Genomic DNA, 17621 nt, shown 5'->3' on the forward strand with positions numbered 1-17621 from the left:
CTTCCCTATTTAACTCTTCTGCCGGCTGTTGCATATGTTAAGGGGTAGGGGGGGGGGGGGTTGATTTAACTATATTCATGCATGAGCATGGATGGGGGAGGGGTGGTGGGTGAAAAAGATGGCACTTACTTCCCTGTTAATACATATAAATGTACATCTTCCAACCACCCTTAGGGGGTAAATGTTTAACATTTTCGGAGGGTCATATTAACAACAACATGAAGGGATGGATAGTTAGCAGACCCCTAATCTCCCCCCCCCCCCGCTAAAGTTAAACTCTTCTGCCTAGGGTTGCTAGTTGTTCCTAAATCTTGACGCTGAGAACAAAAATTCTCCAGGCATATTGCAAAAGGACGATTCTGCCATTTATTTTTTCGTTTTTGAAAATTTGCGAATTTTTGCAAATTTTGTATGGTGGATTTTTTTACCTTGTAGTTTTTATAAAATGATTTTAAAATACTTTTTTGAAACAGGGGTGAATTCTTAAAAAAAATTTGCCTCACTAAAATCAGTAACGCTCACTAAAAATTTAGAGGGGATAATTTTGCCTCACTTAAATTTTAGTGAGGCAAAAGTTTTTTTTAAAGAATTCACCTCAGATTAAAACGTAAGAAAATATCAAAATTAGGTACGATAAAAAAGCTTTGTTTAATGAAAATTAAATTTATTTAGTTTTTATAATCCTTTTACATGTGTTTTACTTCAGCCGAAGCAGGGCATTCCCCCAAAACCATAACCCCGTTGTACCTTACCCACAACCAACCATACATCCTTACTCTGAGAGGTTAGGCATCGAGATCTAGCCCCCGCAGTAAGCACCACCTGCACCAAGTATTATAAAAAAGGACACAACCCACCCCCACAATTGTTAGTAGAGAGAGTCATTCAATAAGAAGAGCTACAGATAACCAAATGTATGGCTTCGAACCCTAGTGATAAATTATTAGTGATCGCTTAGCTTTATATCATCCATCTCCAGCCCTCTCCAACCTCCATTTGCCCTGCTCTTCCTATCCCTACATCCCTGACCCGCTCCCCCTTGTAGAAGAACAGCACGCACAGATAGGGTTAAGAATCCAATTCGTGCCCCCCACCCAATCCCCACCACCTATCTTTGTAGTAGATAGTTAAAAACTTTGTGTGTGTGTAGAGAGAGTCTAGTGTTATTGTTTTCTGTACAAAAATGTTGGAGTCTGTGTGTTCATCTGTGTTTAAAGGTAAGGAATAAAGTTTTTTTGCGAACCATTTGAAACGAAAATTTGTCTTTTAGTTGCGCTACACATTTTTTTTATTATTATAGTTTCTTTTCATTTGTTTTCATACATATCAAAAATAAGTTATTTAAAAGTTACTACAAGCAAAGCAATCTAAATATAAGACAGTTCATATAAATGTTCTAAAATCTAGGCAGGTTAGAAGAGTCCAATCAATCTAAAACTTACCATTTGTATTTTAAATAAGTGAAACATAGGACGACATTAAAAAGTTTTAAAATCGTAGCATCTTTATTTTTCGGATTTAAATGTAAGTGCTTCCTATCATTTATTCATTTTTACAAAACTTTTTCATGAATTGTGAATAATATTCTGTTTATACAATTAAAAGAAATATGTTTGGATCTTTATTTGAAAAAAAATTAGATTTAATAATTTAGAATTAAAGTCAGATTGATATTAAAAAGCAAAAATCCATTAAATTAAAGTTGTAACAAAAATAAATATTCTAAAACGCAGAATTGCATGTATTATAACCACAATAACTAGATATATATTACAACTAAAACATGTTAATGATGGTCATTTTTGATTTTACACGTTTAATGATCTTTGATTTTTTGTGTGTGCAGATATTATGCTTTTTTTCCAATAAATATCAAAACACTTTTTCTACGGACAGGCAGACAGACAATAGATAGTCAATGATTCTAGATATCCAATACACCAAAAAAGGTCGCAAGTTTAAAAGTACAAAGACAAGTAATCAATAAAATACTGATTCTAAAAGTAGAAGCTATATTTTGTTTGGAACTATGGGCTCTGTATTCTATGGTACATGGAGGAGATAGAAAATAGCTTAAAAGACTTAAATCTGAAACCTAAAATAGAGTACCTAATTGGTTCAATCGTTATTGATATTATAAGCTTTAGAATATATACTATACTGTTCAAATGAAAACTTGAATTGGCCTATCATCATACCTTTGACTTTAATTTATTCACATAGTAGCATTACAAGTAAACATATCCATATTACAATTAAATTCAAATTTATTCAAACTATTTGAGGAGGTCTTAGCAAATATTTACAAGAATTTTATACTTAAAATATTCAGAATTATAGTAAATTATGCCTTTTTAAGTATCTTATTAAACAGTAATAGTTATTTATCGCATCGTATCATAAAGAGCTTTTATTTTATTTTTCGTGGAAAATTCTCTGTAATACGATATAATAAATGATTTTCAGCATGGCTAAGAACCAAATTTATTATGGTATTAATCGGTTTCAAAACCATACTGGCAATATTTCAAATTTTTTAAATAATGTTGCTGATTTTCTACTAAAAATAAGATTTTATAAAAAACTAAATTTACTATATCTTAGGACTTTAACGAAATATAAAACAGTATCGTTATTTTAAGCAAAAATATAATGCTTATAACAATAAGAAAATCTTACATGATGAAACCTTATGTCATAAGGGAATGACTTTATATACTACATAAATATACACATCGATTTTGATAGGTAAACCTAACTTTTAATGATTCATCATAACAACGTTTTAAAGTGCATTTGACATTAAAGAATATTTTTATCTCGAATTTATGACTTTATGTTCATATAATACCAAATATTGAATTTTGATGTACATTTAAAAAGAAACAAACATTTTAATAATGTTATTATGAATTTTTATAGTATGTTACCTCTACTTCGTTTATAAACTTTTATATACTTAAAATTGTTATTAATTTAATTAATCTTATTCATCTAATCTTACAAAATGAATCTTCTCAAATGTTTTTATATTAAAAAATATTGTTAGCTTGTTGTTACTGCGCTACCTATTGATACAATCTTTCTCGTTTTACAGTAATTTGACGGATTTTTTCCTAATACAATTTTAACATGATTGTAGGCACACTAATTTTGATTAATTCTTTTTAGGGGGTTGCATCTTTTCTTTGAATGATTTAAATGCTCCGTTAGTTAGAGAAAAATGTTTTTAATATCTGTGGATTGGAATAGGCAATAGGAAAACAAGGACAGTCATGTCAATAATAAGCGCAACAATAATAAGATTATAACTAAAAAGCCCATTCAAAACTCTTTTATACCTTTTTTGTATGATATTTTTATCCTATCTATCTGATTTTTGAAATATTGATTCCTAGAACAACAAGGTACACTATTATGAGTGAAGCATCGCCAAAATCAAGTCCTAAAAATGTAAATATGTCCTTAAGCAGTATCCTGTGTTTATACAATTTTTCAGGACATTTATATACAATTTTGTTTAAACCAAAAAAAAATAATATTCTGCTTAGTAAGTTCTGTCACACTACAAGTGTTTGTGTTCTTTTGTCTTATCATCTAGTATTAAAGCTTTGCTTTTATGGATGTTATCATCCTTGTTAAGCATACATATCCTATTCCAGATATTATAACAATGTAACATTTATAAAAGTTATCTTTGCACGATGTTAGAATTCAAAGAAATAATATAACATTACATGATTAAAATGATATAATATGTTATTAGATATGTAGGAAGAGATATTCTAATCAGAACCAATTTATGTATTTAGAACCTATAAGCATTTCAACAATAAACCTTTTTAGTCAATCGACACTGTTTTAACAATTGATATATTTTTTCTTTGATGCTGCACCAAATTTTCATGTACTCTAATAAAGTAATACTCGCAGCTGGCTAAAAAACGATAGCCTCCATTCACCTCCTTTACCCCATCCCCCCACTCATACTAGATATACAAACAGAATACAAAAATAGGTCCATGTTTGCAACCTAAATTGACTACAAATTTCATCAATACATCCACGTACATTCTATATCCAATATTTCATATTTAATTTCTATAGTTTTATATTGAAAATAACAAACCAAAAGTATGCCTTAATGCATATAAACAATATCCATAGTGTTTTTGTTAGTGTAGGAAACATTAATTTTGAAAAATGAATTTGTTGACTTTTTGTTGTATCTTTACCCAAAGTAATAAAAGCCATTTGCGTACGTCGTTTAAGGTATCTCTAAAAGTCAAATTTGAGGTTCGTGGATTTTTGTGGCCAAAGTTTGAAAATTGGTAGGTTTAAGAGCAATTTTAGTAGAGTTTCAGTGGTATCTAGTGGTTTCTATAAGTTTGTCAAAATATTAAACTATATATAAAAGTCCTAATAATTTTCGCTATGGTATGTTGATCAAATGTTTCAGCTATAATTACAATAAAGAAAGTTCTTACACACCATTTACATAGATTCTTTAAAATTTATCTTGTTTTATAACCTTTTGTATATCTCTCGTATGCCTACGCTCCTTTGAATGACTATCCAAATTTTTTTCTGTATGTTTAGTATGAAGTTTTATATAAATTATGGCAGTTTACGATATCAAAAACAAGGATGATGTTAAACATTTGTAGAAAGACTCAGCTATTTGAAAACTAAAAATAAAATTAAAAATAGATATTATTTTATCATCTGTCTGAAACTAAAAATATTTATGATAAGCTTAGTAACAGTTTACCATATTAGTGGCTGCGCATCTAGTATCTAAGGGAAGGGAGGGCAGTCAAATAGCCCAAAACCATCTCAGGACTTACTTATTTCTATAATAGAACATGATCTAAAAATCCAATGATTTATTTGTTAATCAAAGTTTTTAGAAAATGAAATGTTTTTTTTTTACACAAAAACGCTATTAAGGGCCATATAGACTTTTATATACAACTATACAGTAGCATCGCTACTATTCAATATTAATTTACCAAGTCATGGTTATCTTTAACGCCAGAGAAGAATGGAAAACATTAATTTCTTGGAATAACGTTTATAAATAGGTATTTCTATTAAATTGTTAAAAAATCAATTAATTTTGAAATGTAAAATGCATTTTCCTAGAAAAACATTTGTATGTATTTTTATTAAATTGTAAAATCACCTCTAGGATATAGCAACCGAAGGAAAACTATTTTTCTTCTTCAACTTTTCTGTTAGTTTTAAATGATAAATAACTATAAATGTTACAGATTACAGCAAATAGGTAAGTCTATTTATCACATTGACTAGCTTATATGGCTATCCAATTTTTGTAAAAACTTATTTAGTACTGTTCTTCACAGTTTTGTAAAATATTGATTTTTACAAATAGCCATGATTTGTAGAAAAATTATAAACAGTATTTTATTTGATAGATATTGTATTAAAAATTCCCACCAAAAAATACCTACAACCGTGGTAGTCAGGGATCTAAAGGGATAAGATAATTGCCGAAAAATTGATGTACATCCTTAATAATGATACGCAAAATTACCCCTTCTTTAGATTACAATAAGTGGTTGAAACGTTTAGAACTCAACATAATAAACCAACCATAATTAAACTTCAAAAAAAGTACAAAAAGTTGTTAAGTAAATAAATAATAATGAATAAGGAAACGTTAACATAAAAACTTTGGGGACTAGAGCTGTAAACAGACCAATGTGCCCTACCTCCTTGGTGGTAGTAGTAATAATTTCAAACTATTTTTTATATATTTTATCAATTTGCAGTAAAAAATGATTTTAAACAAGTGATATAAACAAAATAGTAAAACAACATACAGACATAAATCTAAATGAAGAGGCGGATGCGCCCCTAGGATGAAAAATAGCCTGAAACAAACCCAAGTTTAAAATCTAAAAGTAAAATATGCTGAATTCATCCTAGGAGCTATATAAAGCTTTCCTAAAAGGGAGAACTTAATCGGTTCAGTAGTTATTTAAATCTTAAGCTACAGACAAAAAACTTACTACTTTACATAATAGGACATATGTAAAACCACTGTTAATGAGTGTATCCGCTACCAAAATGTATGTGATGTATGTACTGAAATAAAAATGTCATAAATTTAAACTTGTAAAAAATCAATTAAATCCATATTAAAAATAGATTTAGAAAATTAATTTTGATTTTTATAAACCATATATCAATTAATTTAATTACCTTTGCACTAAGATAATTTTATTTATTTGATTAAGAAGATTATTTATAAGCTAAAATCAAAAATCTAACCAAAGCAGACGAACAGACCAGATAATCTACAGAGAAGTTATTTTAAGAATATAATCAGACTTTCATCTGTAGTAGCATAGAAGTCACCATTCCAGACGTAGAAAGTGACATAATGAGCGATAGTGTAGCTGCACCACTAAAAATGTCTAAAAATTGACCAAACATTGTTTCCCGGTTGAAAACCGGACAAAATTTCCCTGGATATAAAAAGCGGACACTATTGCCCACCCCCCAACTTGCACGAATTTTAAACAATGAAACAATGGCGTAAAAAAGTGTTTGCTGATATTTTCCAACAGCAAAAAAAAGTGAGTTTCATGGTCAACAAAAAGCACACCAACTCTTCGAAAATTGATCTGATTTGGATTTGTATAAAAAAGATTATTTTGAGAACATCATATATAAGTTTTTTATTGACAAACTTTATATTTTTTCAAAAAATAAGATCATATGTAAATGTACTAGTAACAATAACTTTTTTTCTCGTATTTATTCGAATCCGGTGGATAGGAACCGGTTCTTATCCATACGAAAAAACTATGTCTAGCATCGTATTATATCCAGCTTTCTACGAATATAAAAATATACAATCATAAGATTAAAACCAGTTTTTTTAGCCAGTGCCTTCGGCACATCGGGGCTAAAAATCTGGTTTTAATCTTATAATTGTGCATTCTATATCCGCTGTTTATAATACGATGCGAGAAATAACTATTATTTATCATTTATCATAAAAATTGTAAGCAATGCGCTTCTGTTTGTAGGTTTAATCCTAACAAGACGTACTAGCAAAGCAAAGTAAACATGTACCATAACCTACAATATACAATAACAAGAGTAAGGATTTTTTTTGTCTGAAGCTTAAGTTCTCGGAAAAGGGTGTTCCGAGTTATATGTATATTTCAGGAAAGCTTTATAAATGTCTTGTAGTGGTTTTAGGCTATTTTTCTAAACTTCTCCACCCTCCCCTATAAACAAGGGACAAAGGAACACTAAATAAAAAAGGCAAACGAAAAAACCACTGTCTAGATTAGATGATTTAATTAATTCCAGCTTCTGTATATTGAAGAAAGAAAGGCACTCCTTATTTTCAATTAGTTATTTCTTTTTTTGACCTTCCTTATGTGAGGTCTTACTCAATGAACAAGGATGATAACATCCATATGTGTGAAGCTCATCAAATCAGCCATACTTTTATTTTTAGATGTGTTTAGCTATAAAGATGCTTTGATAAAAATATTACGTCTTATCGTTCTTGGATTATATCAAGAATCATATCGATACGGCATTTGAATTATTTAGAAAAAATTAAAAAAATGTAAAAAACTTAATCATAACTTAAAGGTTGGTGTTTCATTACGGATTGACAAACCCTAAATATAAAAAATCTTAGATTTTAATAATTAAAACTATTATAATGTTCTATAAATGGATATAGAAAACTGGATATTGCAGTAGATTTTCGCATACTCAATATCCATGCATTATATATCAATAATATGCTTAAAGTGTTAGATTTAATATGCATGAACGCATATAAATATATACATGCTTGGTCATGACAAAGATTAATGAGTTAGGGTCTACTTTAAATATCACGGCTTTAAAAATCCGTATATAAGAATATATGAAATCTGAAAGAAATTTGTTAACTAATCCCCCCCCCCCCTTTAAAATAGCTTTAAAAAGTGCTATATGGAATTTGAAAAAACTAAACTACTCCCCTTTCCCCCTTAGAAAATAGCTTTAAACCGCCGCAGAACTAGTATTCCTGTAAAAAACAACCTTGTCTTTCCAGCGGTTACTGATCTAAGTGAAAGTTTTGATAATTTCGTTAACTTTATACTATGCTGTTTTAAATATAAATATAATGAACACCTATGGATCCTTAATTGAAGACATTCATCATTTCCATGTTAGTAATATAACAACAATAACAGTAGATGATTATAATATGTTAGAAGTTAACTATTCTAAATATCTCATTTTTTTAGTATCTAAATTTTCCTACATCCCTGTACGTTGGACAGTATATATTAATTTACTCATGTAATTAATACATCAAATTATTGACTTAAATTGATTTACTCATCCCATTAATTGTTTTTAACAAATTAAAATTAGTAGTTTTAAAGTATCATGAGCTAAATATAAAAAAAACATAATACTGTCATAGTTTAAAAAAAGTTTAAAAATAAGATTTTTTTTCGAATTTAGTGAAAAAAATAAGTAAAGATAAATTTTTGCACTATATTTGCTGATATAAAAAGAAAAGTCATAATTGACTTATGTTTTTTTTATGAAAACAAGTGATTTTTTTTCTGATTTTCCAAAATGCAATATGCCAAAATTGATTGTAGTAAAATATTATAATGACTGAAAAATAATTTAGCAGCAACAATTGTTACGTTTTGATTGTATTGTAATCATCAAATAATATCTATCTAGTTTTTTTTCAGAGATAAGGAAATATGTAAAAACATAAAGTACCTGAGGAAATCAATAGTATGGTCGAATTGTCTGTTAGAATTTATTTTCATCAGTTCTATGGGGTTTGCGTGTACTAGTTACTAGGGCACTTGAGGTGGTGGGGAATGGAAGTCAACTCCCCCCCCCCAAAAAAAAATAAATTCAATTTTATTTCTATGAGCGATTTCTCATGGGGGTTCGTTATTACCCTCCCCCAAAATAGCTGTAAACCTTCCCAGGGCCCTTGAGAGCATATCGGTTGGATTATTCTTAAGATCTAATTTGTTATACAGTCACATAGATTATCTTTTTTCTCTGCTATTTCTCTTTAAATCTATCTCCTTTCTCTCTTTCTCTCTCTCTCTCTGTCTCTTTTTCCAATTGAAGTCTAATATAATGATTGTTTGAAATGACCACAATCTCAGCAAAAAAGTTGGGATACAAAAAGTCCAACATGTCAAAACTAACATTTTTATTAAATATATGAAGGTAAAGCTTTTCTGATTAGTGGAATGGTTTTAGGAGTCTCTCCCATAAATGCTATGGGTGAAGTTTGTAGAAATTAAAATAAGGCATTGTTATTAAGTTATGATTCAAATTCTCAATAAAATTTGGCGATTTTTGCATGTAAAATTGAACAAAAAAATGGAACTTACATCACGATTAATCAATTATAAAAAATGTAGGAAACAAATATGAAACAATACCACAGGTCAGACATAGCAGGTATTGTCAATTAATTATTTTAAAATTTATTTGGGAGTTTTTATACTATCAAGAATAATTATATCCAAAAGCAGCAAGGCTTATTACCCAAATTAGTTTCAAATGAACAAACGTTTAAAAGCTATCCGACTGTTAAGAATCATGATGCTATACATTTTATTTTTAAAACCTTTAAGCAGCAATCATTTTATTAGCAGATGGCTATAAGCTGTATGGCAGCTGGCAACTACTAGCACTTGTATAATTCCTAATCTCTTTTATTTGTGAAAATTGCAGTACACATAACAATAATATTATCATGTGTCGATACAATTTTATTCAAAACAAGGATGATATCTTTCATATCAAAATTAGAGCGTTCTATAAAAAACTTTAAAAAATCTATGTAGCAGTCGCTAGTCAGCTCTCAATTTAGCCTTTGGAAACAATGATAAGATGATAATCAATAATAATAGTAATTCATACTTTATTGAAAGAGAAAATACATCGAAATTTAAATTATGCTGACAACCAAAGTTTGTAAACATGTTCTGCTATTAGTTGGCCTCCAGGCTTTGAGGAGTTAGTATTTAATTTTAATTGGATTGTACGAACTATAACAGTGTTCAAACTGTTTGTTTGGTACATTTATTTATTGTTTATCTTAGATCACTTATAATTAAACTCAATGCAAAATGAGTTTGGAAATCTAAAACTCCAAGAGTAACTGCGCTAATAAAAATTGGAGCATATATACATATATATATACAGCATACATATGCAGTAGCCGACCAATCAATCAATCAATTATTCCAAATTGCATTTCATTACTGAATTATACCCATGGAGTAATGCATGATCATATTACTAAGCATTAAAATGGTAAAAAATTCAAATTGATTTACTTGTTCCACGTATTGGTAACAGTTATACAACGGCACGGCTTCTCTATATCTAAATCTATGGTCTGTTCTTCAGTACGTCCATCTATTTGTCTGTACGTCAATTATGCTCGCCCTTAAGAGATAAATTAAACCGACTTTTGTTAATTTAAGATATTTTATACAGAACAAACACATATTGTTTAAACATTCCCTTCAAAGTGTCTGACAATAAATATCCTTGTTTTTCATATATTTGTTGCATATATAATTCTTTTCTTTAAGAATGAATTACATACTTTGTAATTACTTTTGATTTATTAGTCTAAAAATACTGTTAATTTTAAAGAAATGCGATTTATAAATCAAAATTTTGGAAACTTAAACTTCTTTTTAAAGTTTTTAATCATTTTTGCAGAATAGTTCTTTGTTAATTAAAACTGCTTGAAAGAATTTAGGTTATTTTGAAGAAAAAAATAATTTTATTAGTGGTATCAAAGTCTTTCTTTTGTTCGATACTTTATTTTTTTATGTATGAAACAAAATAGCAGAGTTTACTTTGAATATTGTATGCCCATTTAAATAAGGCTTCGCACATGCTTTTCATATAGGAACAATCTATATATGTAGGCATACGTTAAAATATGTTGCAGCAAAGAAGTAGTAAAATTACCAAAAAAGCACTTTTAAACTTTGTAGAATCGTGGTCGACATATTTTCAATGGAAATGTTCGACAATAAGGAATAAAATAAAAGTAGTACTAACTGATAATATAAATCATAGACGTCCAAGACTTTAAGAAATACCCAATTTTACCCCCTCATTTTTTTAAAATTCAGTTTATTACCCCGCTCTAAATAAAAAAAGCTTGGGATTCTCTTATATTAAATCTCTAACAAAACGTTGTTTTAATAATGATGTTATAATGAAAGTCTTATTTTGATAAAGTACAGAATACAGTTAGAGAACTTTTTCTATTTTTTGGTTGTTTTGTGTGAAATTTTTGCTATAGGGAAAGAGGGGCACAAAAAGCGAATCAAAGTTGGCCAAAATCATGATTAAGATAGCAACATTGTTATAAATTGTTCTCCAATGACGTGGTCGGTTTGTCTTTGGAATCTTAATATTGTTTTTGCTGTCTTCTTGCATTCATATTGTGTTTGGTACATTGTTTTCATTGATTTTTCTAGACGTTTTAATATTTTATCTTTTTTATTGACTTTAATTTATTACTGCCTTATTTGAATTTTCTTTCTTTTAAAATTTATTATCGCAGCTACTCTATGATAAGCATAAGTCCGTACAGATATATATCTATATTTTACTAGAATGTTAGAATTATCCTATCAATATCAAACCTTAAATAAATATTCATGTAATAAAATTTAACTATTTTTGCAATGACTTTTGCTATAATTTAATGATTTCAAAATGGAAATGACGACTTCTATCGCGCTTGTGCATATTTGTATTTTTTTTTTATAAATTACATGTTTCTTTATATCTTAAGATCTGCTACTCTTACGTAATCTGTATGTTTGTTGGTATTTTGAACTTTGCTTTTGACGAATAATGTCATCCTTGTTTATTATGCATTTATTAACAGTAAATAAATAAATACAACTAAAACAAGTTCCCTAATTAAACTAATCAACAATATTAAGTTTTTATGATTTAAAGTGTAGAATGTAAAGTAACTTTTATGACATAATCATATACAGGACTTGATTAATTATTTGTATAATATTATATTGCCATGAGAAAATGTAGCTTTTATGATATGTTTAATCTGTAATGAACTTAACAAAATAACCTCTCACCGTATGAACCAAACTTCGTCATACTAGAGTCCTATGGGGGTATGCCACTGCCCAAGAACAGTGGCAACTAATACATATAAAGTTAGAACTTACAGACAAAGGTCCGTCATTAAAAACAAAACTACATATTTATAAGATATTTATAAGGGAAGGGTCATTAGACAGTTAATTACACTGGTATTCAAAGTTTTATATTTGTTATTCGTAGGTCTAAAAATTTTGGGTGCTTTTTATCGAATTTTTATTTGTTGGTTCTAAAGTTGCAATAGTCAAAATTTTCAACTAATAATTTTAACCTGTGGTCGGGGTTGTTTTGTTTATCATTACTGGAGATCTTTCTCACTATTGCTTTACTATCAATGGACGTAGTTGTGTTTGTTAATAAATGAAGGGTGGTTCATTTAAAATTTAACGGGAAACTGGCAAAAAACTTCACATGGAAAATTGCCCCCCGATGTTTTGAAGTAGTTTTAACTATCATTCTACAATTAGCCCACTTATAATTGATCCAACCAGTTTTGTCATTCTTTTATTTTTATTTATTTTTTAAAAGCAAAGCCAATCTATAACTCATTTTTCTTGTACGTTCATTCTAAGGTAAAATGTGAATTAATCGAATGCTATTAAAAATAAATATTTTTTTTAGATTCTATTGCCAATCAGTATCTACTCTATAACTAACTTTGTCCACATTTCCGTCCATTCATAACAATAAGGATAGAATTTATTATGTTTGTCTGCTATAAAGCTTCCTAAATTGGTAAAGACGATTTGACTTAACTTTAAAACATCCTCTACTTTATAGATACCACTAATGGCTTTACCCCTAGTGACGATGTGTTCTCAACCGGTTAAGGGGTGAGCAAGATTTTAATAGACAGACAAATAAATCAATGCTATTTTTCAAAATAGGGTAGTTTTATATATTTTAAGAGAGGTTAATTATGATCAACCACCCAACTGTAAAAGACACAAATCCCCAATGATCCGTTAGTTTATTATAAAAAGTCAAAGCCATGTTTGAATTGTAATTTATTTTTACAACTCATTTTATTTAATCAAAAGTAAACAAATATAATGAAAAGAATTTGCAGCTTCGCAATTTTTTTTTGCACTTGCGGATTTTTTAATTAGATTTTTAGAGTAAATCAAACAAAAAAAAGCTAATATGTTTTCTATTTATGAGTTCACCAAGTAATATCATTTCTCTCGTTAATATTAATTTTTGAATATCTAGGTTTGAAAAATCCAATTAATATCCGCTGGATTAGAACCAGTTCAAAGACATACTGAAAAATCATGTATATCATCGTATTATAGACAAGTCCTCAATAACTGTAAGGTATCAAACTGAATTTTACACTTGTGCATTGTACTAAATTAAACATAACAAAATTTATGTCCTGTTTAAATTTCGAAGATTTTTATATTTTTGCTCGAAGATTAAAAAAAAACAGTAATAACCCAATCTTCATGGGAATCGCTAAAACTTTCTAGTACTTGTAAAAAGTTAATTATAGGGAAGGCAGGGACTTGTAAATAGAAAGCAACTTTATGTTCACCTAATCCAAAAACAACAAATGAAAAGAAATAATTTATCTTCTATTAACCTATCCCCGTATATTCCTCATAACTTTGTCAAAGCTGAACACATATTTGCCTTTATAACAAATGATAAATTCAATTATTGAATAAAATGAAAAAAGTGCCTATTCATTTTGTCCGCTGACACGTGAATGATAAATTGTCTACAATTATTGACCCTGGACAGTACATATGTCCTGTTATACTTAAGTGTTCTTATTGTATCGACATAGATATATATTAAATTGTAGTGAATTTACAAAAATAAGGCCTAAATTAGGACTTAACATTGACTTAAAAATCAATGAAGAAAAAGATATTGGAGTGTAAATTATACTTGTCTCCAAAGTTAGTTATACAAATATCTCATTCGTTGGCTTAAATCTTAATTGTATGGTAAAAACCCTCAGTGGCTAAACTTATCAACCAATTAGTTTGATATAAAAAGGGTGTAATTTTGTTTAAAACGATTTTTATGTTCTTGAGAAAATTCAACTATACCTATAGTTGACAAAAGTCATGGATCTAATGTCAACAACTAAACGGTGGCAGAAATAAAATCATTATTTTACTTAAGTATGATTTTAAAAACAATTTTACCTTTTTCAAATACACAGTTGAAATAAATTTAACTGTATATTTGAAATAAAATAAAAACTCTAAAACATTAAAATCAATTGAAGATATATCATTATTTTACTCAAGTATGATTTTTAAAACAATTTTACCTTTTTCAAATATACAGTTGAAATAAATTTAACTGATTTTTCTGTATATTTAAGCATTTAATAAAAAAATTATCTTAATTTTTAAGGAAAAAGTATATTTTAAAAATCATTAGTGTATTTTTTTTATAAAAAATGAGTAATGTTTTGTTATATAAGGAAGCAGACAAAAAATATATTATAGTTTTTTCCTCAATAAATTGTTTAAGCCCATTTGAGAGTTCTTACAAAACAGAATTTTTATGAATCGAATACCTTACTAAAATAAGAAAAAAGTTAAAGTTATTCTATTTAAAATCACAGTAACTACGCCTTAAGCATCTTAGGGCTACATAAGAGGGTACAAAAATAGCCCCAAACCTTCCTGAAACCAAAGTAAAGCTTTCTTAGAATTGAAAAGTTAATTGATTCAGTGGCTAGCGAGATATTAAAGTACAGTACTAAAATTTCATGCCAAATATTTAACACAGTCATTTCTAAATCTAAACCAATACGCGAAATTTATCTTTTTGTTGTTTTTTGAGTTAAACTGTAGTTTATATATGTAAGTATCTAAAATTCACTCACGCCCAAAGAATTGGTAATAAATGATTAATTATGTACATTGTACAATATTAACGGTAGATAAATGGTTAGGGCTTAAATAACGTCCGCTTTGTGGATTTTTAAAGTATACTAATCTTTACTAAGGTGTATCTATCTCTATAAATTACAATTTAGGTTCACCAACTTAGTTAATAGGTATGTCTTTTTTTTTTATTAAAAAATAAAATTTTAACTAATTAATCGATTCGTATTAAAGACAGCTTTCTGCGGATATTAAATTTATAAGATTATGAACAAAACTGGTATTGATTTTATCATTTTAATTTTATTATTCGCGGAAAATTGCCTGTAATACGATGCTATAAATGATTTTCAGTATGACTGAGAACCGTTTGGAATACAGCTGATACTAATCGGTTTCGAAGCCAATGCTGGAAAAGTTATTATGCTTGTCTATAGTAGCATATCTGTTTTAGCTAGATAATAAGACTTTCTTGAAAAGGAGACTCTGATCCAGACAGACGGAAGGACAGACAAAAAGTAATTTGATGAGCATCTTTCAATGTTTTCTTAATTTGAAACGAATAATTCAATAATCATATATGCAAGGTAAAGGAATAGGACAAAAGACGAAAAAATAATCTCTACTTTAATTCTTGTAGGTTACATTCTGACTTTAGAAGCTTCAAAATATTAAGAGGATAGTTATGTTTTTTTATCTGCCAGTGTCCGGACCCTCAAAGAATCGTATGTAATAAAACCAATATTTTAAAATTGTCTATAATTCGTGGGTCTGTCTTTTCATGCGCTTTTTGGTCAATTTTTAAGTTGTCATACAATGTAATTGAATTTAATTGATAGGATAGGTACTATGTAATTCTTTCATTATGATGGCATCGTCTGTTCAAGTAGTTGAGGGGGGGGGGGGAGATATAAAATTTTCAACTTTTCTAAAAGACAAATTTTTCTTCGTGAATAACTCCTAGACCTCTATGAGTGCATTAAACATTTATGAAGAAAAAATCATTTTTGCTTCATATTTTAAGAAGATTTAGTAACAAATTATGAAAGCTTTTTATAGTGTCTATAAAAAGTGACGTCATACTTACCTACCATTAGTCAATTAAAATGTATACTGGCCTGTTATTGGTCATTTGTTTTGTATGGTGTTGTTTTTTTATAGGCACTATAAAGATATTCCAATTTATGTGTTGATGATGATGTCATAGGTTATTAAAACTAATTTAGCTAATCGATTAAAATTTTTGCTGTTTTTAAAAAATATCTTGAATTAGCCAATTATGTGGCTGCGCAAACGGTCATTACCAATTAATTATTTCATTTAGCAAATTTGCATTTAATAGCCAAACAGTTTTTCACTTCTAAGAACCAATTTATTGGCTTTTTAGTGAAACTATACTGTAAACGATTAGATGCGTTTTAACTAAAATATTCTATTAAAGTCCTAAAAAATAGAACAATTTTACTTTTTTCCTCCTCTAAATTAGTTTACAATATTCAGGGAGGGAGGGGACACTGTACTGTTTATTACTCTGGTCCCATTTTATTCGTTTGCTTACAACTTTGGGGACTTTTAATGAATTTTAATTAATTGGTTTTATGTATCATCATTTGGGATGTTTTTGATTTAACTGCCATTGTCTTATCCCTTTAGATGACAATATGATACTTTTTTTCTTCAAAATAACTCAGTCGGACTTATTTAGAGAGCAGCTGCGCCTGTAATAAGCATACATCTTTTGTTTATGTATGAGGGTAATAAGAATGGTTTGTATACATACTATTGAGAATAAGGAGTTTTATCTTACTAGTAAGTTGGAAAATAAGAGGATTTGTGATATTAATTCTAGCGGTAGGTTATGTTAGGTTTAATTTTGGCTCTTTTTTTTTGTTTAACGTAATACAAATGGTACATAAGAAAAAAGCCTAGTAAATTACTTATAAAAATTGTCCTTTAAATGTCTGTAAATTGAATGGATGTAGAATATACGTGGATTTTATGAAGGAGAAAAATTGTCGTCAATTTTGGTTGCTAACATGGAAATCATTTATTGGTCAGTTTGTTGATCCAGCAAGAGGGGGGATGGGGATGATCTCTATTTTTGTCAGATACAAGTTTCACTTTATTAGATTACATGATAATATAGTGTAAGATCCAAATGATAATACATTTATTTTAAATTAAAGCTAGTATACATACAATATTGTATTCGTATCAGTATATAGGCATCCTACGATTTTTATTTTCTGACAAACTTGAAAATTATCTTGAGACGATCTGTTCAAATTTCCTCTCTGTTTTTATCGGAATTGTCTGAATGTATGTTTTTCAAAAACTGTGAAATTAATTTTCCAAAATAATGTTTAATCGTCTTATATTGTATTTTATGAATGATATTTTACTCAAAGAAAGAGAGTTTGACCTATAACTATTCTGCCAGTTAATAAGATAGGCACAATCATTAATTCGATTATTACTTAATAAAGCTAATGTTTTAACCTTTCAAAGATTTTAAATAAAAAATAGTAAGTTAAAGGAAACATCATTTTGAATAGTTCCGATTCTTCACAA

The 17621-nt window shown here is 28.4% G+C and overlaps 1 protein-coding gene across 3 annotated transcripts in view; it reads left to right on the forward strand.

Annotated features, from left to right (window-relative positions):
- Nucleotides 1-293: 293 nt before the first annotated feature.
- LOC145313926 (uncharacterized) overlaps nt 294-17621 on the forward strand; it is a 227395-nt gene continuing 210067 nt past the window's right edge. For all 3 annotated transcript variants that reach the window (XM_080153580.1, XM_080153581.1, XM_080153583.1), the window contains exons 1-2: nt 294-338; nt 707-1217. In XM_080153580.1, coding sequence (XP_080009706.1) covers nt 1184-1217 — 34 coding nt within the window. In that variant the 5' untranslated portion in view covers nt 294-338; nt 707-1183. The remainder of the gene's footprint in view (nt 339-706; nt 1218-17621) is intronic.

Source organism: Acartia tonsa, chromosome 3 (assembly GCF_053477335.1).
Source record: "Acartia tonsa isolate MP-2025a chromosome 3, ASM5347733v1, whole genome shotgun sequence".
Lineage (NCBI taxonomy): Eukaryota > Metazoa > Arthropoda > Copepoda > Calanoida > Acartiidae > Acartia > Acartia tonsa.